The sequence below is a fragment of the Echiichthys vipera genome (genome assembly GCF_963691815.1).
Source record: "Echiichthys vipera genome assembly, chromosome: 8".
In the NCBI taxonomy this organism is placed as follows: Eukaryota; Metazoa; Chordata; class Actinopteri; order Perciformes; family Trachinidae; genus Echiichthys; species Echiichthys vipera.
In genome coordinates, this window is record NC_139833.1 from 1,131,242 (window position 1) to 1,157,238 (window position 25,997).

The 25,997-nt window shown below is 47.9% G+C and overlaps 2 protein-coding genes across 2 annotated transcripts in view; one reads left to right on the forward strand and one right to left on the reverse strand.

Annotated features, from left to right (window-relative positions):
- col6a4a (collagen, type VI, alpha 4a) overlaps positions 1–3,257 on the forward strand; it is a 75,582-nt gene extending 72,325 nt beyond the window's left edge. The window contains exons 41-42 of the mRNA XM_083918720.1: positions 692–739; positions 1,931–3,257. Coding sequence (XP_083774846.1) covers positions 692–739; positions 1,931–2,106 — 224 coding nt within the window. The 3' untranslated portion in view covers positions 2,107–3,257. The remainder of the gene's footprint in view (positions 1–691; positions 740–1,930) is intronic.
- A 2,268-nt stretch (positions 3,258–5,525) lies between these two features.
- Positions 5,526–25,884, reverse strand: pik3r4 (phosphoinositide-3-kinase, regulatory subunit 4). Its single transcript, XM_083918719.1, has 21 exons — positions 25,571–25,884; positions 23,623–24,357; positions 22,240–22,373; positions 21,375–21,585; positions 20,856–21,245; positions 20,600–20,734; positions 20,291–20,512; positions 19,508–19,681; positions 19,258–19,403; positions 18,126–18,329; positions 15,878–16,079; positions 12,932–13,023; positions 11,260–11,482; positions 10,876–11,041; positions 10,637–10,801; positions 10,159–10,370; positions 9,231–9,362; positions 8,032–8,132; positions 7,785–7,873; positions 7,407–7,527; positions 5,526–7,275 (listed from the first exon to the last, which is right to left on the reverse strand). Exons 2-21 carry the CDS (start codon positions 24,338–24,340, stop codon positions 7,105–7,107), a joined length of 4,008 nt encoding a protein of 1,335 aa, XP_083774845.1. The 5' UTR covers positions 24,341–24,357; positions 25,571–25,884; the 3' UTR covers positions 5,526–7,104.
- Between the last annotated feature and the right edge of the window lie 113 nt (positions 25,885–25,997).

Sequence of the window (25,997 nt, forward strand, 5' to 3'; positions counted from 1 at the left end):
GGCCGTGGACGGCAAGCGTGCCGCTCCTAGACGTGGTACGGTTGCACTCACACTGGTCAAAGGAACCAGACTTTAGCCGTGACACGTGCTGGGGCACGGGACGGAGGCACAGTGGGAGTGCGCCCTTAACCGCGGTGTTTTCAGGGGTTCTTTAAACTGCATGTAAACGCACTGACTGACCTCACGTGGATGTTGAATGTTGTTTGATTTTAACATTTGTTACTAACTTTAATCTCTCGTCTCTCGTTCCTCGTCATGACGACACGGAGGAAGGTAAAGAAAGTAGATCCACGACTTTATTTTGTACTTTTCTAAAGAGTTCAAACCAGAACACTGTAGCGTCTGTTCTCTGCGCCTTATGTGTGGTAAATACGGTACATTTGGGATTTTTGAGACTTATATTGATTTTTGAGGGAAAGTAACAGATTACGAACACGACAGCCAATGAAAACAGGTCTTTACTTTGTGTTTTTTGAACTGATAACTTAAATAAAGAATATTTAACATTAGTACACAATGTGTTAAATAAAGAATAAACACAAATGTTCTGCCTGTTACGTTCTGTAAAAAAGCTTTTCCCATCTGAACTCATGCACGTAGACACTGACTGAACCTGAGTGAAGCTGCTAACGTGCTAACGTGCTAACTTTGGTTCTTTACCTGAAGTTTGTGGTTTGGTGTCGTCCCTCAGATCCGAACATCCTGCCGACGCCGGAGCTCGCCGGCTTCGCCACCAAAGGTAAAAACGGTTGATGCTTCAATACGGAGCAGACTCGGTTTGTGTCTGAGACAATTCTGACTGAGTCAGTGAGACACTGAGACAGTGAGTCAGTGAGACACGTGTCCAAGGTTATAGTTTGGTATGTCAGGCAAGTTTAAAAGAATTAAAATAAATGTCCAAACAAATCTTAAAACAGACTTTTTTTTCATCAAAAAGTCAGAAGAGTGTGTCCAAAAAACATAAACCCCTGAAAGTAAGGGTTGAAAAAGTCAAAATGTCCCAAAAAAGTCACATGAGAGCCTGTGTAAAGCAGCCGTGGCATCATTTGTTTTGCTCTCACAGTGAAAAACAAAACTATTATTACAATCAGTTATTTCATAGAACTAAGAACAACATCTCCACTTCTTTACATCAACAAGTCAAAAGCCGCTGAAAAAAAGGGTTGAAAAGTCGAGAAATATCAAAATATGTCCAAACAAATCTTAAAACAGACTTTTTTTTCCATCAAAAGTGTGTCCAAAAACATAAACCAAGTATATAGTATGTCGAAATAGTCAAAAGTGCTTAAATCAGTCGAAGGAGAGCCTGTTTAAAGCAGCCGTGGCATCATTTGTTGATAAAAGTGTCAGAAAAGTGCGTTCAAAAAACCAAAGTCATAGAAAAGTGTGTCGAAAAAATAAGACCCCTGTAAAAATGGGTAGAAATATATCAAAATATGTCAAAAAAATGCTTAAATCAGACTTTTTTCCACCAAAAAGTCAGAGAAAAGTGCTTCCAAAAGAAAGTAAAAGTAAAAGTATGTTTAGAGAGTCAAAAAATGTCTAAAAAAATAAGCTTAAAAAAAAGAAAGTCATAGTTTAGTATGAAAATAGGGTTAAAAAAATGTCAAGAAATGTTAAAAAAAATGCTAAAATCAGTGAAAGGAGAGTCTGTGTAAAGCAGACGTGGCATCATTTGTTGATAAAAGTCAGGAAAAGTCATAAAAGTGTCCAAAAAATAAGCTGAAAAAAGAAAAAAGTCATAGAAAAGTGTGTTGAAAAGTCAAAAAATGTCCAAAAATGCCCTAAAAATGCTGAAATCAGCTAAAGAAGAGTCTGTTTAAAGCAGCCGTGGCGTCATTAGTTGAAAAGTGTTTGAAAAGTGCGTCTGAAAAACAAAGCGTGTTGAAGAGTCACATACATAACGCCCCTCTGTCCCGTCCTCCTGCAGAGAGCTGCTTCCTGCGTCAGGACCAGGGGCGCTGCCAGAACTACACCATGGCGTGGTTCTTCGACACGGAGCAGGGCGAGTGCTCGCGCTTCTGGTTCGGAGGCTGCGGCGGCAACGGGAACCGCTTCAAGACGCAGGACGAGTGCGAGAGCCTGTGCCTGACCAAGAGTCGGTGAGGACGGAGAGAAGGAGGAGAGAAGAAGAAGAAGGAGGAGGAGAAGAAGAAGTAACCGCTGTACGAGAGGACACGCGCGTCTCCAAGGAAACGCCACAAAGACGATGTCATGGAGGGTTGAGGGCCTGTGATTGGTCGGGAGCAGCGTCGCCTTCGGGCGTTTCCTTGAACTCGCGCGTGTTTTTTTATTTTTGCATTAAATCAAACTTTTAAACTGCTGACGACAGAAAAACTCATTTAGTTTGTTTTCTTCACCTCAGACGCTTTTTAAACTCGTTTGAGACTCGAAACGAAGGAAAAATCATAAATGTTTGTAAACAAACGCGTTCGACTGAAACGTTCGATCGTCCCAAAGTTTCTGTGAATTAAAGAATTAAAGTGTTTTTCATGATCCTCGGGATTTAACCGACTCGGCTCTGCTGCCGGTTTATCCGAGTCCCTCAGGCCGCAGAGAGCAGAGACCGCCGCCACACCGCGCTGACCACGACACGCACGTCACACACGACACACACTACGCTCACGACACGCACGACACTCACGACACACACGACACTCACGACACACACGACACGCACGACACGCACGACACGCACGTCACACACGACACTCACGACACACACGACACACACGACACACACGACACACACGACACACACGACACACGCACGACACACACGACACTCTCACGACACGCACGACACACACAACACGCACGGCACGTACGACACACTCACGACACACACGACACTCGCAACACGTACGACACTCACGACACGTACGACACTACGACACGTACGACACACTCACGACACGTACGACACTCACGACACACTCACGACACGTACGACACACTCACGACACGTACGACACTCACGACACGTACGACACTCACGACACACTCACGACACGTACGACACACACGACACACTCACAACACTCACGACGCTCACGACGCTCACGACACACACGACACTCACGACACTCACGACACACACGACACTCACAACACTCACGACACTCACGACACACACGACACTCACAACACTCACGACACTCTCACGACACGTACGACACATACGACACTCACGACACTCACGACACACACAACACTCACGACACTCTCACGACACACACGACACACACGACACACGACACTCACGACACACACGACACACACGACACACACGACACACACGACACACACGACACTCTCACGACACACACGACACTCACGACACACACGACACACACGACACACTCACGACACGCACGACACACACAACACTCTCACGACACGCACAACACACACGACACGCACGACACACACCGAGACTTTGGCCGACGTGCTCCTCTTCCTCGTTCTTCTTCTTCTGCATGGCAACAGAGCGCGCTCACACGTGATTGGTCGATACGACTCGGACTACAAACAGAAAACCAGAACGCTTCAGTTTCTTACGACGGCTCTGAAGTGCAAAACAGATCAAAGGTAAACACGACAACAAACCATAGAAACACAACAACAAACAGGAAACGATGACAATAACAAACATAACGACAAGTTGGAAACCATCAAAAACACAATGACAAATCATAAAAACACACATTATAAAGACAACAAATAGGAAAACAACATCAAACGTTTCTCTGTTGTTGTTTTGCTGTTGCGGTTTGAACTTCAGGGCCTCCGTAGTTTCTACTTTCACCGGAGCAGAAATCTGAAATCTGACGACTGAGATAAAAAAAAAAGAGACTTTAAGATCAAATAAACTTTGAGTCACTGTTTGAAACTTCAGAGTTTGGACCTGAGGCGTTCACTGACCGTCGCCCGTCGGACTCGTGACCACGTGACTCGTCCTGCTGTGAAACACAAACGTTTCATAAACAAACAAACAAACAAAGGGAAGAGGAAGTGACGTCAGAGGCGTCTGGGACCAAACGCTGAGAGTCAGAGGACTTTTGTGTTTGTGTGTTAAAGTGTTTTCTGTTTTATTCAAACGTAAACACGTGTCAGCGTCGTCGTCTTGGCCGTCTGTGGTCGTGGTCGTGGTCGTGGTCGTCTGTGGCGGTCTGTTGTTGTGGTGGTCGTCGTGGTCATCGTGTTCGTGGTCGTCTGTGGTTAAGAACCGCCCCGTGGTGCTTCATGAATAAAAAACAAAGACTTTAAAACACTTCCTGTTGTTTGTTTGTTTCTGTTTTACTCAAACGTAAACACGTGTCAGCGTTGTGGTCGTGGTCTGGGTCGTTGTGGTCGTGGTCGTTAAGGTCGTGGTCGTGGTCATCATGGTCGTGGTCATCTGTGGTTAAGAACCGCCCCGTGGTGCTTCATGAATAAAAAACAATAAAGACTTTAAAACACTTCCTGTTGTTTGTTTCTGTTTGTTTCTGTTTTATTCAAACGTAAACACGTGTCAGCGTCGTCGTCTTGGTCGTCTGTGGCGGTCTGTTGTTGTCGTGGTCGTCTGTGGTCATCGTGGTCGTCTGTGGTCGTGGTCGCCCCGTGGTGCTTCATGAATAAAAAACAATAAAGACTTTAAAACACTTCCTGTTGTTTGTGTTTGTTTCTGTTTTATTCAAACGTAAACACGTGTCAGCGTCGTGGTCGTGGTCTGGGTCGTTGTGGTCGTGGTCGTCAGGGTCGTTGTGGTCTTGGTCGTCTGTGGTCATCGTGGTCGTGGTCGTCGTGGTCATCGTGGTCTTGGTCGTCTGTGGTCATAGTGGTCGTTGTGGTCGTGGTCGTCTGTGGTTAAGAACCGCCCCGTGGTGCTTCATGAATAAAAAACAATAAAGACTTTAAAACACTTCCTGTTGTTTGTTTGTTTACAGAGGAAACGCTTTGATGTTGTTATTGTTATTATAAACAGGATCAAGTGAAACACCTCAAATATGAACTTAAACACTTTATTATCATTATTATTAATCTTTGATCTTCTGATTTATTGTCATTAATAAAGATGTATTAAATTACCTGCAGCTGTGAAAAGGTCTAAAAACGGTTTGATTCCATTTTTGTTGCTTTATTTTTGTGAATTTCAGAGGAAACGTTCAAAGTTGAGTGTTTTTGTTTGATTTTACATTAAAATGATATAATTATGATTAATTATTATGATTATTATTATAAAAGATTAATAAAAAAGATGCAAAATGATTAAAGAAGCTTAATCAGCAGGAGACTGTTGTTGAAACTTTAGTCAGAAATTCATTGTAAACTTTTTTTGTTTAATTTAAAGTTTAAATATTTAAATTATTTTATGTTTCACGACATTAAAGATGAATTTGAATCAATAATGAAACTAATTAATTTAATTAAAGGAGATAATCGTCATAAATACAGTTTCTGATAATTAAAAACAAACCAGGAGGAAGAATAAATAATAATAAAATAACTTTAAACTGGAATTATGAGACTTAATAAAAGGTTCGTTCAGTAACAGAAGATTTTATTCTTCAGACAAACACGGAAAGAAAAATCACATTTTTCTGCAGAAACAAACTTTGAAATAACGTTTTTACAAAAGAAACATTTAATGTTAAAAACAAAAATCAGATTTAAGATTCAAGCATTTTTACTCTTATTGTGAAAAATAATAATAATAATAAACTCGTACGGAGAGAAAGTGCCGCAGTTTGACTAAAAACATGATTTCAAATCTTTAATTACAGGAGTTTGTTTTTAAATACGTTAATTTTTCTCCAGTTTTGATGTTAAACGTGTTTCCTCTCTGACTGTTTGATTCGACCGTGATGATTCAAACGCGGGCGTTTAACGAGCGTCTTCGTGTTCGGAGAGTTTTTCCCTCAGTGACGAACTTCGTTTCAAAAACATCACAACAACAAACGTCACGAGCCGCCGAATTAAGGCGCCGTCAACAACACGACCAGAGAAGAAGAACCTGCGACGCTGCGGTGGATGAAGGTCGCCGTGACGCCAGAACGTTAAATGATTCAACGGACGTCTCCACGCAGACGCCGCCCGCTCCATCAGGACGTTTGGTGCGTTTCCCGACTTTCCGCGGTGCTTTTTTTCTGGGCGATCGCCAAAAAAGAGCGAGAAGAATGAATTCACACACTTCTGAGGTTCTACGAGTGAAGTGTGAGTTATGAACAACAACGTTTGCGTGTCAACGTTTACTATCACCTCACAACGAGAGGGTTCCTGGTTTGAATCCCAGCTGGGGCCCTTCTGTGTGGAGTTTGCATGTTGTCCCCGTGTCTGCGTGGGTTTTCTCCGGGTTCTCCGGTTTCCTCCCACAGTCCAAAGACGTGCAGGTGTTCGGTTCATTGATGACTCTAAATCACCCGTAGGTGTGAATGGTTGTCTGTCTCTGTTCGTCTCTATGTGTCCTGTGATAGACTGGCGTCCTGTCCAGGGTGGACCCCGCCTCACGCCCGATGTCAGCTGGGATCGGCTCCAGCCCCCGGTGACCCCGACAGGGACAAGAGGATGAAGATGAACGAACATTTACGCGTCTGATTATTGTGTTAAAGTGAGTTTGATGAGGGGAAGCGGACATTAGGAGCTTTTACTGTGAAGGGACAGGAAGTGCGGTCCTGGACGTGTTGACAGTGAGGAGAGATCGAGGGGAGTCCCAGTGCAGCGGAGGGTTAACACACACACACGCGGCGAGTCCACGGAGATGAAGTGAACGGTTCAAACGCAAAGATCAGACGAGAGACTTTGGTTTGAATCATTAAACGAACTCAAAACGTCACAAACGTCGTTTTCATCCGGAGGTCGAACCGGAAACACGAGCGCTCCGTGAACAAAGTGACGCCTGTTTCGATTTGACGGGAAAAGAAACGACGTAAAATAATCATCAGTGAAATGTCGGGATGGAAAACCAGGAACGCTCGGAAGTTCCTTAAAGAGAGACAAGAGTGCGTGTGTGTGTGTGTGGGCGTGTGTGTGTGTGCGTGTGTGTGTGAGTGTGAGTGTGTGTGTGTGTGTGTGTGTGTGTGCGTGTGCGTGTGTGTGTACTGGGGGCCTGGCGCTGGCGTCTCATCACTTCCAGACCTTGACGATGCCGTCTCTGGACGAGGTGACGATGAAGCCCTGCGTCGTCTGAAAAGTGGCGATGTCGGTGATGATGTCATGGTGTCCCACGGGGAGCGACTCTGGGCCGCGGCGAGGCGAGTCCTCCACCACGCCGCTCTTCTGTTTGCTGTGGATCTCCTGATGAAACGGACACAACATTTGGAAAAAAACGATGAAAAATGAACATAAAAAAGGGTGCAAGTTCCTGTGTGTGTGTGTGTGTGTGTGTGTGTGTGTGTGTGTGTGTGTGTGTGTGTGTGTGTACCCACCTGTACGACTTCAGTCCCTTCGATGATCTTCCTGCTGTAGAGGACGGACGGACAGTGCAGCGAGTCGTTGGCTCCTCCCGCCACGATGTACGACCGCTCAGGGTACGCCAGGTCCCAGAACCTGAACACCGACAAACACACGGGCTTCAAACACACGGGCTTCAAACACACGGGCTTCAAACACACGGGCTTCAAACACACGGGTATCAAAAACACGGGCTTCAAACACACGGGCTTCAAACACACGGGATTCAAACACACGGGCTTCAAACACACGGGTATCAAAAACACGGGCTTTAAACACACGGGCTTCAAACACACAAGCTTCAAACACACGGGATTCAAACACACGGGCTTCTGGGGGGGTTGTGCTCAGACCTGATCCTCATGTCGGACCCAGCGGTCAGCAGCAGTGGGTTCCCGTCAGCAGGACTGCAGTAGATCCCGTGAACGCTGTGAGGAGACGGCTGCAAGACAAACACACTCTTAGGGCGTACGGAGGAACAGTGGGAGGGCGCCCTGATGAAACGTTCACCCGTGACTCCGCTCACAGAAAACCCTGGTTTCAGGAGCAGCAGCTGAGGTTAGTGTGTTAATGTTGAACAGTGTTCACAGAGACACTCACCTGCATCTCTGACAGAGGAGGAGCAGAGCTCGCCCACAGGGTGAACTTACGATCCCCCGTCTCCATGTCCCACATGGACACTTCATTATTCCCCTGGACAGCTGCAGACACACACACACACACACACACACACACACACAGAGAGAGAGAGAGAGAGAGAGAGACACACACACAGACACAGAGAGAGAGAGAGAGAGAGAGAGAGACACACACACACACAGACACAGAGAGAGAGAGAGAGAGAGAGACACACACACACAGACACAGAGAGAGAGAGAGAGAGAGACACACACACACACACACAGAGAGAGAGAGAGAGAGAGACACACACACACACACACAGAGAGAGAGAGAGAGAGAGACACACACACACACACACAGAGAGAGAGAGAGAGAGAGACACACACACACAGACACAGAGAGAGAGAGACACACACACACACACAGAGAGAGACACACACACACACACACAGAGAGAGAGACACACACACACACACACACACACACACACACACACACACACACACACACACACACACACACACACACACACACACACACACACACACACACACACACACACACACACACACACACACACACACACACACACACACACACACACACACACACACACACACACACACACACACACACACACACACACACACACACACACACACACACACACACCATCAGCTTCTGTCTCAACAGTTTGGACACATTTCCTATTGGATCGTCCTTACGGGCCGAGAGCCACGTTTGGGACTGCACACGGTTTCTATTTGATCCTTGTTGCACGCGTTGAAAGTGCCGCGGTGGAAGAAGAAAAGCTGATTCATGAAGTTAAACAGTGGAGTTCTCTGTAGGTCACCGTCTCATTTCACTGCCAAAGCTTAAAGTAGGGGGCAGCTGCTTGGAGGGAGATCGCCACGGAGCTGAACGTCTCCATCTCTGCTGCACTGGAGACTGTCACCATTAACAATCATTATCTCCAGCAGACGCCACAATACAAAACGTGTCTCCTGTTTCCCTGACGTCACATAATCGAACAACATACTAACGGCGGCCCTGTGGATGAACAGCGTCGGATACTTTGTGATGTGCGGCGACAGTCTGACGCCTGCGTGCTGTTAGGACACGGTGTAACGCGTTCTGATATCGTCGGCCCGAGTCCCGTGTCTCTGAGCTCGTCTCACCTGCGATGACGGACGACTGGTACAGCGGATGCATCAGCAGGCGTCGGATTCGTGCTCTGGCGGGGTGGGAGTGGTTTGAGATCGGGAGCTGGAACCGCATATCCCAGCAGGCCATGGTGCCGCTACTCGTACCTGAGGAGGAAACAGGAAGTCAGGAAATACTGGAGCACGTCATGACCTTCACTGACCTTCACTGACGTCCACTGACCTTCAGTGACATTCACTGACCTGCACTGACCTGCACTGACCTTCACTGACCTGCAATGACCTTCACTGACCTTCACTGACCTGCACTGACCTTCAGTGACATTCACTGACCTGCACTGACCTTCACTGACCTGCACTGACCTGCACTGACCTTCACTGACCTGCACTGACCTTCACTGACCTTCACTGACCTTCACCGACCCGCACTGACCTTCACTGACCTTCACTGACCTGCACTGACCTTCACTGACCTTCACCGACCCGCACTGACCCGCACTGACCTTCACTGACCTGCACTGACCTGCACTGACCCGCACTGACCTTCACTGACCTGCACTGACCCGCACTGACCTTCACTGACCTTCACTGACCTTCACCGACCTGCACTGACCTGCACTGACCCGCACTGACCTTCACTGACCTGCACTGACCTGCACTGACCTTCACTGACCTTCACCGACCCGCACTGACCTTCACTGACCTTCACTGACCTGCACTGACCTTCACTGACCTTCACTGACCTATTAGTATTCCAGGACACACACACACACACACACACACACACACACACACACACACACACACACACACACACACACACACACACACACACACACACACACACACACACACACACACACACACACACACACACACACACACACACACACACACACACACACACACACACACACACACACACACACACACACACACACACCTAGGCAGAGCCAGCACTGGTGCATGTCGACGGTGAAGGAGGTGATGAGTCCGAGGCGGAGGTCGTGGCGGAGCGTCCAGGCGTTGGAGTTGGAGCGGAGGTCCCAGCCGACCAGCGAGCCGTTGACGGTGGCGTACGCCAGCACCGACTGGGCGCCAGAGTTAAAATGGTGGATGTCGACCGCGCAGCCGTCCTCCTGCAGGTCCAGAGACCTGAGAGAGAGAGCGCGTAGGGAGGTGAGAGAGGCCGCAATCAGTGTGTGTGTGTGTGTGTGTGTGTGTGTGTGTGTGTGTGTGTGTGTGTGTGTGCGTGCATGTGTGTGTGTCTCTCTGTGTGTGCGTGTGTGTGTGCGTGCATGCGTGCGTCCGTGTGCGTGTGTGTGTCTCTGTGTGTGTCTGTGTGCATGTGTGTCTGTGTGTGTGTGTGTGTGTGTGTGTGTCTCTGTGTGCGTGTGTGTGTGTGTGCGTGCGTGTCTTACCTGGTCTGAAAGGGCTGGACTTTAGGGGACTTGGGGGGTTTGTTGGCCTCGACGGCGAGCAGCTGGATGGATCCGTTATCCGAGGCCACGGCCAAGTAATGCGAGCCCTGACAGAAGGTCAGCGTCTTCACGTGGCCGCCGATACGAGAGTACGTCAGCACGGACCTGCAGGAGGAGACGCGGCGGCGCGTTAGCTCAGCTCAGGTGTGGCGTCGGTCCCGTGTGGTCTCAGGACTCACCTGGTGGTCGTGGTCTTTCCCTCCATCTTCTGACTGTCCCACACTTTGACCGTGCCGTCGTTGGACGCCGTGGCGAAGATGGAGTGTTCGTCCGAGACTCTGATGCGGTTCACGGCGGCTTTGTGTTCGTGGAGGTGAGCGACCAGCAGCCCTTTAGGGTGCCACCCTGAGACACACGTTAGAGAGACAGAGTTCACAACACTTTCACCGCTTTACCGCAGACGGTTACGGTCGACACGCCGTCACACGGCCGCAGAACACACGTGTGTGTGTGTGTGTATGTGTGTGTGTGTGTGTGTGTGTGTGTGTGTGTGTGTGTGTGTGTGTGTGTGTGTGTGTGTGTGTGTGTGTGTGTGTGTGTGTGTGTGTGTGTGTGTGTGTTACCGGGCGGAGGAGGGCGGCTCTCCCACTCGGCGCTCTCCATCATCTGCTTGGCCATGCGCTCGGCGCTGCACTGCTCCCTCTTCTGCTGCACCAGCTGCTGCAGCTCCGTCTTGCAGGTGTTGATGCGGCGCTGGTAGGCCGGGCCGCTCGCCACCGACTGCAGCACGGGCAGCGCCGGGGTCGAGGCGTTCTTCCTGATCTGACTCGCCGGCCCGTCGGCAGCCTGCAGGAACACAGCAGCTCCTTTAAATCTGCACTTTTTATCATTTAAGTGACTTCTGACCCACAGTTCGTTCTTTGTTTACGATCAAAACTCAACAAACGTAAGACTCCAGACACAATCATGATTCACAGAACTTAAACACAGGGTGTCCCAAACAAACGCATACACACACTTTAGCAGCTGGAACTGTGTTTTTATATTAAAATATTACGGCAGAACTAAAAGACAGAGTCCACGCTATGAACAGGAACAGGAAACACCGAGGGGATCGTTCGGTGACGTGTGTGACTCCAGTGCGTGGCGTCAGTGTGAGATCATTAAAATGATGTTTGTAAATTTTAATACATTTTGAAAATTAACTTAATTTTAATAAACGCCTCCTTAACAATTGTTTAAAGTGTGTATAGATTTGTTGGGACTCCCTGTATTTGATACAGGGTGACTGTGCGACGCCCTTTCTTTCCTGATTTACGCCAAAGGTCGTTTACAAAGGTTTGTGCTCCTGATGTGATTTTAAAGGTTTGTGCTCCTGATGTGATTTTAAAGGTTTGTGCTCCTGGTGTGATTTTAAAGGTTTGTGCTCCTGATGTGATTTTAAAGGTTTGTGCTCCTGATGTGATTTTAAGGGTTTGTGCTCCTGATGTGATTTTAAAGGTTTGTGCTCCTGATGTGATTTTAAAGGTTTGTGCTCCTGATGTGATTTTAAAGGTTTGTGCTCCTGGTGTGATTTTAAAGGTTTGTGCTCCTGATGTGATTTTAAAGGTTTGTGCTCCTGATGTGATTTTAAGGGTTTGTGCTCCTGATGTGATTTTAAAGGTTTGTGCTCCTGATGTGATTTTAAAGGTTTGTGCTCCTGATGTGATTTTAAAGGTTTAGAGGACGAAGCTTTGACTGAATTTGTTTTTCATAAAGTTTATGATTTTTCTGAGAATGTGTCTAAAGCCTCGGGACAGGGGTAGGAAACGGTGTGACATAGTGAAGTTGTGACTGTAACGGTGTGTCTATGTGACAGAGTGAGTGTTCAAAGGTGTGACTGTGACGGTGCGACTGTGTTTGTGTGTTTGTGCGACTGTGGCGGTGTGACGTGTGACAGAGTGACTGTTCGACGGTGTGACCGTGACGCTGTGACCGTGACGCTGTGACCGTGACGCTGTGACCGTGTGAAGGTTTGACCGTGTGACTGTATGACTGCGTGTTAGTGTGACGGAGTGCCTGTGACGGTGTAATTGTGTGACCGTGTGACTGCATAATTGTATTATTGTGTGATTCTGTGAAAGTTTGACCGCGTTTGTGTGACCATGTGACCGTGTGACTGTGTGACGGAGTAACGGTGTTATGGAGTGACTGTGTGACTGCGTGATTGTGTGTTTGTGTGACGCTGTGACTGCGTGACAGTGTTACCGTGTGACTGTGTGACGGTGTGACGGTGTGACGGTGTGACCCTGTTACCGTGGCGGGCTGAGCGGAGGCCGGCTCCTGGGACCCAAACATGCTCTTCCACTCCTCGTTCATGGTGGAGTCCTGCTTCGTGTGCTTCCTCGCTGCAGAGAAGAAGAAAAACAGCAGGTAAACAAAAACAGGATGTGTCACAGTTAACTAACGAGTGCATTAAGGTTCAAAACAACACACCACCAACGCGCTCCACAGACGCTGGGGCGCCCACGGCTGGTGCTCATTACGTTTATGTGGATTTTACAGAGTGTAATGAACATGAAGAGGAAATAATCCCACGTCTACAATTCGTCTTCTGCGTGTTTACAGTTAGAAACACACTCAGAGTGTTCGTTTACAGATGAAGTGACATTATAAACAACTGTGCAAATATAAGACAATGTTAAAACAACAGATATTTTAAACTAGAGCCCAAAACACGGGAGTTTAGAGACGGATGTAAATGATAAAATGATCCTTTCAACATGAATCCAAAGCCAGAGTGTGATCAGAGGAGCGTCTGTGGATGTGAGGACTCTGATTAATGAGGTCACAGAGGAGTTTCCTCCGCCTGTGTTCGGCTGCAGACGCCACTGATTTACTACAGAGGAACATCTGGACCACAGAGCCGGTGGTGACGTGTTACGAGTGCGTTTACATGCACTTTTTAAAAAAAACTGAAAACACTGCGGTTAAGGGCGCCCTCCCACTGTGCCTCCGTCCCGTGCCCGAGCATGTTTCACGGCTAAAGTCTGGTTCCTTTGACCAGTGTGAGTGCAACCGTACCACGTCTAGGAGCGGGACGCTTGCCGTCCACGGCCCGTTTGGGAGAGGTGGGCTTTAGTAAAGCACGTTTGCACGTGTACGAGCACGAGCGTGCGCACGTGTACGAGCACGAGGCCTACGGTGGTTCTGAGGTCATTTCCTGTGCGCCTGTTGGGACGTAGAAAAAAGAAGGAGGGACCATGCGCGGACATTTCAAACAATGGCGGTGAAAGGTTCACGTTGGTGTGATGCGGAGGTGGAGTGTTTACTGCAGATTTGGTCGATGAAAAGATTCAAAAACAGTCGACAAGACGCACAAAAACTCCGAGGTCTACGGAAAGATCTGGAAACAAAGCCACGCATCGCCATGACGTCATCAATGCGTGTGACGTGTTACGGCGTGATGACGTATAGGCAGCAAGAAGCATTCTCCGAGGCCCAGGTAGTGTGAGTACAAACGGGCCTGGAGGGGGGGACAAGGACCCTAAAGCACGGGGCACGGGACGGAGGCACAGTGGGAGGGCGCCCTTAAAGGCCCTTAAACACAGGAGCGTCCGTCAGTGATTTGAAAGTGAACTGAAGGACGTTTGTTGACGGGGTTTCAGCGTGCGATAAAACAGCAGGACGCAGCAACATGAGGTGACAACATGGAGGAAAGTATTTGTATTGTAATGAAAGAGACGCTGCAGAGGAAGTAAATAAACATCTCAACATGAGACAGAGAGGAAGCAGGTCCGTCTGGGTTTAATACGTTCTGCTTCCGTCGATATTTGAAGTGAACTTACAATAAATAAAAGTCCCTCAGACTCAGAACGGTCACCATGCTTAGATTTGATTATATAAAGGTGTTTAAAGTGGAGCCTTTATGCTTTTCCCTGCTGCTGTTCACCGTGTCTCGTACATCATAAAGCACTTTATTGCTTTTGTCTTTACGTCTTAATTGTTCTTTTAATTATTTGATATTATTTTGTTGTTACGCCTCACTTACATTGTTGCCTGACTCTCAATGTAACGACAATAAAACTACTTGGTGACCTACTACTAAACGTGACCAAAGTCTCCAATCATGAGGTAAACGTGTTTATGGGTAACAGGTCGAACCCTCCATGAGCAGATCTGTGCCAACGCCTCCTTTCAGACAGTGTTTTGTACTTTCTCGGTGGTCTGACATCATCAGGCCTGAACAGATTTTCAAAATAAGGGCATCTATTCCAGGGAAAGCACGCTGAGTACAGCGACGCACAGCTCTGGTAGAGCGTGCTGCTGTTTACCACATGTAGCTACATGCTAACGGAGGATGCCGGGAGTACAGTAGGTTTGAGCTTAAAGCTTAAAGTGGTCCTATTCTGCTTTTCCCTAGTTACTGTCATATATATCTTCTAATAATGTCGGATGTTGATGCTAAACATGCTAACAAAGTTTCAAATAATGAGGTAAACGTGTTTATGGGTAACAGGTCGAACCCTCCATGAGCAGATCTGTGTCAACGCCTCCTTTCACACAGCGTTTTGTACTTTCTCGGCGGTCTGACCTCATCAGGTTTTCAAATAAGGTCATCTGCTCCAGGAAAAGCACGGCGGTAAATGGACTTGTACTTATAAAGCGCCCTTCTAGTCTTCTGACCACTAAAGGCGCTTCACACTTGTCACATTCACCCGTTCACACAGACATTCACACAGATGGCGGAGGACATCTACAGACCATCTAATCTAACCATTTACACCACATTTACACACTCATGCGCAGCACAGGTAGCAATTTGGGGGTTCATTGTCTTGCCCAACAACATTTCGATCTCTCGAATGGAGGACGACCCACTCTACCACTGAGCCACAGTCGCCCCACAATTGCTACACTGCCCTCTGGTGGACAGAAGAACATATACAACTTCATTTTTATACCAATATAGGACTGACTGAAGGCATTTAATGCTCAAAATATTAATAAATATTCAAATATTAATAAACAAACTAACTTCTAATTTGGTTTTTGGGCAAAGGTCAAAGGTCACGGCCCTAAACCAGAGCAGACTGAGTTTTTCAGGAGGGAGGGAGTCTAAAAAAACAGCGTCTCTGTCAGAGGGTGAACACAGGAGCGTCCTCCGTGAGCAGCAGGAGGAAGATAAAGTGTGTTTTGAACATGAATGTAAACCTGAAACAGAGCAGAACGGGTCTCCTTAAGTACTGAACCTGCCGTCACCTCTCTTGTCCTCGGGTTCAGCCTTGGGTTTAACCAGGTCCACCTGGCGGCCGGTGATGCCGAGCGTGGCCAGGTCGATGACGCCGGTCTGGGTCGCCTCTCCCAGGTGACTCTGCTCGCCCATGTTGGCTTTGGCCTTGTTGGACTTGAGCATGAAGTCTTTCAGCGCCAGCAGCTTGTCCTCCTCTGCCTCGGTCATCCCCTGCAACAGGAAGCAGGACGGAGTGAACACAGATGTCTGAACGCCACTGAGAGCCTCGTTTCCTGCATCTGCCTCCCGTTCTTCTACCGTACGTGGTTTTCTTTGATCCCGATAATAAACATGAATATGATTTGATTACAGTATTAAGTGTTGCTGTCAGCGAGTCAGAGAGGAACGATGTAAGAGCTGTGACTAAACAACAGGACGACAGAGAGACGGGGCTTTTCATCAGCGCCTCCTCGCGTCTTCTCCACCTCCACCGTCTGAAACGCTTCTTCAAGAAACTCAATAACCAAAAATCATTAATGCAAACACAATGCTGTGTTTGATTCATGTCTATTTGGACCTCACAGCAGATCCGACCCCTCACACTCTGAGTGAGTGGGTGAGTTATGAACCACAGGAGACCCGGGTTCAAAACCCTCATGAAACTTATCTTAAATTAGAGTTTTTAGTGAATTATTATTATTATTTTTCACAGTTTAGGCACAGAAACTGTACAGTTGAATGTAAATATACAGCACACACACACACACACACACACACACACACACACACACACACACACACACACACACACACACACACACACACACACACACACACACACACACACACACACACACACACACACACACACACACACACACACACACACACACACACACACACACACACACACACACACACACACACACACACACACACACACACACACACACACACACACACATTTTTACTTCTTTATTCTGTGTGTTTTGTGTCCTTTGGTAAACAAATGTGTCTGTGTTGACAAAGAAAACTCAAATAAACGTTTTAAATAAATGTGTGAACTGAGCCTTTAACCTTTCAAAGCGTCCGTGTGTTTATAAAGAACAGACTTTCCCACGCCGTAACATTAAACCTCCACGCCGGCTTCTGTCCGATGAAACTTAATGTGAGAGTCGGGTCGACAGGAACAGGAAGTGCTGCTCTGCGTGTTTTTGAGGTGATCCGTCATCAGTGAACTCAGCCAGTGACAGAGTCACAGATTTAAATCACGTCTGAGACGATTCAAAGTGATCGCCGTCCTTTTTTCATCCCCGATAACAAAACATGATCTTTTTAAATGTAGTTAAACACGTTTCATTCTTCTCTGCTGCTCATTAACGTCCCTGAAAACAGGTTTTAAACGCTGATTATCATCTTTTGAATCCCTGATGACACAAACACGACCTTCCAGTGCAAACGTTGGCGTGACGGGTTAAAAAAAACGACCAAAACAATCAAACTGACTGTGGATGCAGTTGGAAAACACTGTTTATACTGTTATCTATTTCTTTTTTACATTCCCTGCACAGCTGCAGTTGTTGTGCACGGCCTGAAATGCTGGGATCTGCACGTCTCTGACGCCATCAGGCACCAAAAGTTTACTTGTTGTTTTTTTTTAATAGAAAATAATCTAAAGTTCTGCAGCGTTCATGTTTTATGAACCTGAGCCACAGGATCACAGGACGACAGAAAATACTGTCACATCCACAGGATCACAGGTAAACAGCCGTTATAAGCGGAAATAATTATTTATGTATTCTTTTTTTAATTTTTTTTTACATTTACTTGGATTTTTATCATCACTACTGACATCTCTCTTTTATTTTATATATTTATTTCTATTTTTAATCTTTTTATTCTTATGTTTTACAATCTCTCTTTTATTTCTATTTTAAAACTCTTTATTTTATGTATTACTATTGCTTTTTTATTTTTTTTTATTTATGTTTTTTTTCTATTTTAGCCTCTTTATTCTTACATATTACTATTTTTTAATTCTATTTTTAATCTTTTTATTTTATGTTTTACTAACTCTCTTATTTTTATTTTATTTTTCTGTTTTTATTTCTATTTTAAACTCTTTATTCTTACGCATTACTAACTCTCTTTAGTTTAATTTATTTTTATTATTTTATTTTTATTTATTAAGAATTATATTTTATTCTAAATATCCATGTTGTTCCTGAAACCGTGCAGAATATGAGACAAAGGTTAAAATGGCCGCCGCACTCTGACCTGTGAGAGCAGCTTCTTCAGCAGCTGTGCGATGGCCGGGTCCTCGGGAGCAGGACATTCTGGGATCGATCCGGCGCGCTTCTTCTGCCGCAGCAGCAGGTGACGGAACAGGCTGGAGATGTCTTTGGAGCGCAGAGCGTAGTCGAAGATGGAGCGACTCACCGGCTCCTTCAGGACACTGAGCAGGACCAGCTCCTTATCGATCTGAGGAGGAAGAGGAGGAGAGGATGAAGAGGAGGAGGGGGGGGGGGGGGGAGGAGGAGGAGGAGAGGATGAAGAGGGGGGGGGGAGGAGGAAGAGGAGGAGGAGGGGGAGGAGGAGGAGGAGGAGGAGAGGATGAAGAGGAGGAGGAGGAGGAGGAGGATGAAGAGGAGGAGAAGGGGGATGAAGAGGAGGAGGAGGAAGATGTAGAGGAGGAGGAGGAGGAGAGGATGAAGAGGAGGAGGAGGAGGAGGAGGAGGAGGGGGAGGAGGAGGAGGGGGAGGGGGAGGAGGAGGAGGGGGAGAGGATGAAGAGGAGGAGGAGGGGGAGGAGGAGGAGGAGGAGGAGGGCGAGGAGGAGGGGGAGGAGGAGGGGGAGGAGGAGGAGGGGGAGAGGATGAAGAGGAGGAGGAGGGGGAGGAGGAGGGGGAGGAGGGGGAGGAGGAGGAGGAGGAGGAAGAGGAGGAGGAGGTGGAGGAGGAAGAGGAGGGGGAGGAGGATGAAGAGGAGGAGGAGGAGGAGGAGAAAGATGATGGGGAGGAAGAGGAGGAGGATAAGGAAGAGGAGGATGAAGAGGGGGGGGGGAGGAGGATGAGGAGGGGGAGGAGGAGGAGGAAGAGGAGGAGGATGAAGAAGAGGAGAAGGAAGAAGAGTAGAAGGAAGTGGAGAGGGAGGATGAAGAGGAGGAGGAAGAAGAGGAGGAAGAGGAAGTGGAGGATGAAGGAGTTAAGGATGAAGAGGAGGAGGAAGAAGAGGAGGAAGAGGAGGAGCGCTCACCTGGATGATGGGCTGGCTGATGAAGGAGTTAAGGATGAAGAAGAGGAGGAAGAAGAGGAGGAGGAGGAGGAGCGCTCACCTGGATGATGGGCTGGCTGATGAAGGGGTAAAGGATGAAGAGGAGGAGGAGGATGAAGAGGAGGAGGAGCGCTCACCTGGATGATGGGCTGGCTGATGAAGGGGTTGAGGTGGGGCATCAGTTTGCAGTAGACGTCGGCCACGTTCAGGTGCTGCGCGATGACGGTGATGAAGCCCACGGCTCCGTAACGGATCCACAGGTTTGGGTGACACAGGAACGGAGCTACGGCAACACACAGGGGACAAACACACCCTCCACTTTAATATCTCAAAGTAAAAAGCATCAGATTTATGTTTATATATCCTCGGCGGTGGGCGGCGTGTTACCGATGTCGCTGACGAACTCGTAGATGTGCGGCTTCTGCAGCAGACCCAGCTGACACATGCAGGTGAGAGAGTTGAGAGCTTTGTAGATGACGAACTCCTCGGTGTCGCTCAGTCCCTGCTGCAGCAGAGGCTTCAGGATGGACGAGCTCTGCCAGCCCACGTACGCTGCCACACCTTCAACACAGCGGAGACAGCGTTCTTAATCATCATCAGTTCTGACCTCAGAGAAACTCTCACCCGTCTGAGAGAGAAACTAAACACGGCTCCCTTTAACTTTATGACCCGTCACATTTCAGAGGGGGTGTTTCTAGCACCCTCTGTGGCGGTCAGATGTAACTGCAGGCGAGCCTCTTGCTCTTGTCATGTTCATCGTCACTATCCCACTGTTAAGACGTGACGTAATGACATTTTTGGTTTGTGTTTTGTTTTATTTTTTCCTGGAAAGTCGGCCGCAGATTATTGTTGTCACAATAAATATCAGACATCAAGACAACGCTCTGTGTTTGGGTCTAAAACGGAAGAACACGAATCAAAGCATTTGTTTCTCAGACACTTTAAAATGAGCGCTGATGTACAAACATGTCTGCCTCTGTAGCTGCTGACTGTGTGTGTGTGTGTGTGTGTGTGTGTGTGTGTGTGTGTGTGTGTGTGTGTGTGTGTGTGTGTGTGTGTGTGTGTGTGTGTGTGTGTGTGTGTGTGTGTGTGTGTGTGTGTGTGTGTGTGTGTGTGAGCAGGAAGTGCACTGAGCGGCTGCGGGTTCAGCCGAGCGCTCCTCCCTCTTACCCACGATGCTGTCGAAGAAGGCTCCTCGCAGGTGCCAGTCGTTCTTGTCGTTGAGGAAGGTGATCATGTGGGACAGCAGCACGTCGTTGGCTTTCTGCCGGCCGAAGAAGACGCAGAGCCGCGTGATGCCGTTCTCCATCAGCGACTGCTTGACGATGTTCTCCGAGTCGCTGAGCAGCGTCACCACCTTCTGCTGCACCATCTCGTGCAGCGCCTGCAGCTCTGTGGACACACGGCGCGGAGGTCAGCGCAGATAAAGAGCGCCTGCGAGCGGCTCGTGTGTGTGTGTGTGTGTGTGCGTGTCCGTACCGGAGTCGTAGTTCTCGTTGGGGTGAAGTATTTCCTCGGCGTCCTCGCCGCTCAGGTCCTGCTCCATGTTCACGTTGTTTTCCTGAACCAGCTCCAGGAAACGCAGCGCGCTCTCGGCCAGATGGGCGATGTTCTCTGCAACGAGAGGAAGACGAAAACGCTGCATCACGGCCGGCGAGGAGGAGGTTAAACTCCCTCGACTCATCGCCTGTCAACTATTATATTATATATTATATTACATTATAAAGCCGCTGACCTGCGTACGCCAGCCTGACGATGGTGGCGTCGTCCTGGGCGAGGTGTGCGATGCCCGGCAGGATGTACTCCGGGTAGATGTTGACGTCGTTCCTCGGCACCTCCTTCACCAGCGCCAGCACTTTGGCCAGAGTGCGCACGGCCTGAGCGCGCACGCGGGGCACGGGGTCATTGCTGAAGTGCAGCAGGTAGGGCGTGATGCGGTCCAGCAGGATGTCGACGGCGAGCCGCGGCGCCAGGTGCAGGATGAGCTCCAGCGCTGCCAGCTTGGAGTCGCAGGAGTGCAGCGTCTGCAGGCAGGAGGTGATGACGGACACCAGCACCATGAGGCCCTGCTCCTCCCTGGAGCTCAGCACGCCGTCGCTGCCGTCCGACCACGAGGAGGAGGAGCCTGCAGGGGAAGTGTCAGATCGTCACTGATGTTGTTGTTTGACAGTTTATGAAACGTCATCAAAGAGGAAATTCAAACCAGCTCATGCAGCGTAACCATGACAACGCCTCAGATCTGAGATGTACTCGCCTCCTCGCAGGTTGAGCAGGATGTTGTCCAGGTCTTTGCGGATGACGAGCACGCGCTCGTCAGCGGACTGGAAGGTCTCTTTGGCGAACTGAGCCATGTACGGCTGCAGGAAGGTGTAGAAGATGTCGGGGAAGGCTTTCCCTCGCTGCTGCTTCAGATACTCCTCCGCCGTCAGACGCTTCTCAGGCTCTCTCTGCACCATCTGAGCCACCTGAGAGGAGACGGGACCCCAGACTGTAAAGCCCCGTCAGACTGAACCACCGTGGGCCACAGGGCGCACTCCCACTGTGCCTCTGTGCCGTGCCCCAGGACATTTCACAGCTAAAGTCTGGTTCCTTTGACCAGTGTGAGTGCAACCGTACCGCGTCTAGGAGCGGCACGCTTGCCGTCCACGGCCCGTTTGGGAGAGGTGGGCTTTAGTAAAGCACGTTTGCACGTGTACGAGCACGAGCGTGCGCACGTGTACGAGCACGAGGCCTACGGCGGTTCTGAGGTCATTTCCTGTGCGCCTGTTGGGACGTAGAAAAAAGAAGGAGGGACCATGCGCGGACATTTCAAACAATGGCGGTGAAAGGTTCACGTTGGTGTGATGCGGAGGTGGAGTGTTTACTGCAGATTTGGTCGATGAAAAGATTCAAAAACAGTCGACAAGACGCACAAAAACTCCGAGGTCTACGGAAAGATCTGGAAACAAAGCCACGCATCGTCATGACGTCATCAATGCGTGTGACGTGTTACGGCGTGATGACGTATAGGCAGCAAGAAGCATTCTCCGAGGCCCAGGTAGTGTGAGTACAAACGGGCCTGGAGGGGGGACAAGGACCCTAAAGCACGGGGCACGGGACGGAGGCACAGTGATAGTTACCAGCTCCAGGATGCTGCGGTCCTCGATCTTCATGAGGACGTGCTCCGTCTGGAAGTGTCCTTTACGATACGCCAACAGCTGGGACAGATCGAAGAGAGGCACGCCCTCGGTGAAGAGCTCCGCGATCACGCAGCCTGAAGACACAAAGACGGGGGAATAACTAATATGTTCAAAGTCCATAAAAGTCTCCCCTCATGTTCAACTGCTTTACCTCTAACCAATCACATATTTTAGCTTTGACTTCCTTATGGGCAGCACGCCATCTTCTTCTCAATGACACCACGTCTGCTCTAAAGCTGGAGACGATCAGATGTTCAGCGATTCATTTAAACAAGTGGCTTCACTTTTTAACGTTCTTTCACTCTCTTCAGTCTCCTGTTTGATGGAGCCCCACCCTCTCTCTTTGTTTTCTTCTTATCGTTATTTTTATTTATTTATTTGTTTTATTTCTCCTCTCCTGTCTTTTGGCTTCCCTTGTATTTCTGTTTGTACCCTGTAGCTTAAAAAACACTTGTGCACATATACTTCCTTATTTATTATTCTTTTTTTTAATTTGTTTATGCTTTGTTTGTCCGATCGCGTTCCCACAGATATAAAATAAGAAAAGATCCCAGGAGGCAGACTGTGTGTCTCGCTCTTCACTCATCGTGTCGTATCAGGGTTTCCATCGTATCAGTGTGTTTATAGTTTCATTATTTCAGATACGGATGTGATGTGACACTCGCTGTAAAGACAACATTGGATCCTGTCCTGTACCTTCCCTCCTAATAAAAATAAAAATTGGATATTAAAGACACTGAGTCGTTTGCCGTGGTCATTTGACAAAAGGGTGATTGTTGTTAGTTGTCATGGTGATAACACGTCGGTGGGGCTGTAAAGTGTCTCACAGCATTAAATGAACATCTGTGCAGCTGCAATGAAACAGATCAGGAGTAAACTCTGGGCGGCCCACAACTTTCTCCAACTGAACAACTCCAAATCTGAAATAATACGGTTTAACCCGTCAAACGCCATCTCCAGCCTCATCAGTCTCGGCCCCCAGGGCCAAAAACCTCGGTTTCATCTTGGACTCAGACCCGGAGGTGACCGAGCCGTGGCTTTGGAACGACCTGCCCGCAGAGATGAGACTAAATCAGTTTCTTTTTTTAAACTAATTTCTATAGACTTGCCCTCCTGTGATGTCGTCTTTTTATATTTCTTAAGCTAATGAACATTTCCTGAGGCCCTGTGTTTCTATATAATGTGTAATATAGTTGTGTTTTAAACTACTGGATTTCACTATTAATTGTATTATTATTTGTTTTGTTTAAATCTGAGAGATGTTTTGGAGAACGTTGCTTCTGCTTTGACGCAGATCCTTGCGTGTTTCCCGTGAGTCTCTACCTGCGGAGAAGATGTCCATGGCCTGTTTGAGCTCCCCTCTGCTCCTCTGGTTGTTGTTGGTCAGGTCCACCAGCGGCGTGTTCTGGTCGCTCTCTGTGGTGAACATGCTTCCGTCCACGAACCTCTCCGGAGCGATGTAGCACGTTCTCCGCCTGGACGTGTCGAAGAAGTAGTTGAAGTCTGCCGGGTTGTCCTCTGGCAGGTACGTGGGCTTGAAGCTGGCGAAGTCGGTGAGCAGCACCCAGTTCCAGCTGGTCACCATCACGTTCTCCGTCTTGATGTCGCCGTGGCGGACGCCGGCTTTGTGCGCCTGGTCGACGGCGTTGAGGATCTGGAAGGCCAGCCAGCGCTTCTCCACGTTGTTGAGGAAGGGCCGGGTGCTGATGCGGTCGTACAGGTTGTCCCGGACGTACTGACGGAACAAGATGGCGGCTTTCTCGGTCAGGGAGGTTTTCTGGAAGGGCAGGCAGTTCTGGCAGGAGTGCAGTCGGATCTTCAGCTCCTCTAGCTCCTGCTTGTAGCTGGTCAGAGGCAGCGACGGGTCCTGGATGGCGAAGACTTTGACCACCACCAGGCCCTCCCGGTGTTTGGCTCGGGCCACCTTGAAGAAGCGGGTGCTGCCCAGGCTCTTATCGTACTCGTGGTCGTGGATGTCTGAGAAGTAGCTGTCCACGGACAGGATCTGTGAGGGGGCGATCCCCGCCAGCTGGTTCCCCATCACGCCTCAACACACGTCTGCGGAGAAGTGACAATGAAGATCCGTTAAAACAACGCAAAGATCATTATCGGAGCGTTTCAATGCAGGAGCTTGATACAGTTGTGGTTGTGCTCTTGTTTCCACCTGCTTTAGTGACTGGAACTAACTCGAGAAAAAATAAATACAAATAAACAAGATAAAGAACAACAACATAAGCAGGAAAGAGCTCCACAGAACAAGCAGAGCAGGTAAAAGGTGAAATAACTGAGCGCAGAATACAAAGAAGACATCAAGTCATAACTCAGGAGTGAAGTAGCAGAACATTTAAATATTAAAGAACCTAAATGTCATTTTATGTGTTTCTTTCCAATGTTTTTTAATGTTTTATGAAAGCACCAGCACAAAAAGATGCAAAATGACTAAAAAAAGATGCAAAACCAGCACAAAAAGATGCAAAATGACTAAAAAAAGATGCAAAACCAGCACAAAAAGATGCAAAATGACAAAAAATAGATGCAAAACCACCACAAAAAGATGCAAAATGACTAAAAATAGATGCAAAACCAGCACAAAAACATGCTAAATGACTAAAAATAGATGCAAAACCAGCACAAAAAGATGCAAAATGACTCAAAATAGATGCAAAACCATCACAAAAAGATGCAAAATGACTAAAAATAGATGCAAAACCAGCACAAAAACATGCAAAATGACTAAAAATAGAGGAAATCGGTATAAAATCGTATCGTGATAAACCCTTTGTAACCCTAATTTCTATACATTTTTATTCATGTTTTTATCTGTAACGTAACTGAAGCGGTCTGATAAATGCAGAATATATTCCTCAGTAACAGAACATGTAAATACTCAAGTACCTGAATGTTATTTTATATGTTTTTAATGTTTTCTGTGAAGCACTTTGTTGTTGAAAGGTGCTTGAATAAACTTGTCTTTGCCTCAAACGTGTTAAAAGTGACTTTACACCACAGCTGGAAGAGAAATAAACACGATAAACATGATAAATATAATAAATGTGAAGAGAAGAGGGAGGAAACAGACTCACATGACTCAACAACACAAACAGCCCCTGACAGCGCTAATGTAGCATGCTAGCATGCTAGCTCGCTAACCGTTATTAGCTTTAACGTTGAATACCCCAAAACAAACTACTTCCGCTAGCGACGATTTAAAATAAATAAAAACATTAATATCCGCGTCAAACGATTAAAAGGGATTAAAATGTCACGTTACCGGCTGTTGTTGACAAGACAGTTGTTGTTGTTGTTGTTGTGATTCGGCAGGCTAACGGCAAGCTAACAGCTGCTAACAGCAGGCTAACGGCTGCTAACAGCAGGCTAACGGCTGCTAACGGCAGGCTAACAGCAGGCTAAAGGCTGGCTAACGGCTGCTAACAGCAGGCTAACAGCAGGCTAACGGCTGCTAACGGCAGTTAGCGGAGAGGAACCGTTCATGTCGGCAGCTCCGGGACACGGCCCGTTATAAAAACCGCCCCGCTTCGGTAAATGAACCGTTACCGTGAATACTAAATGCAGCAGCCCGGAGCCGTTACAGCTGTTGTTGTTGTGAATCCGGGTCAGACCGGAAACAGCCTAGGACACTAACAGCGCCCCTGCTGGACAGTTGAAGTCACTGCAGGTGTCTCAAAACCACCACAAAA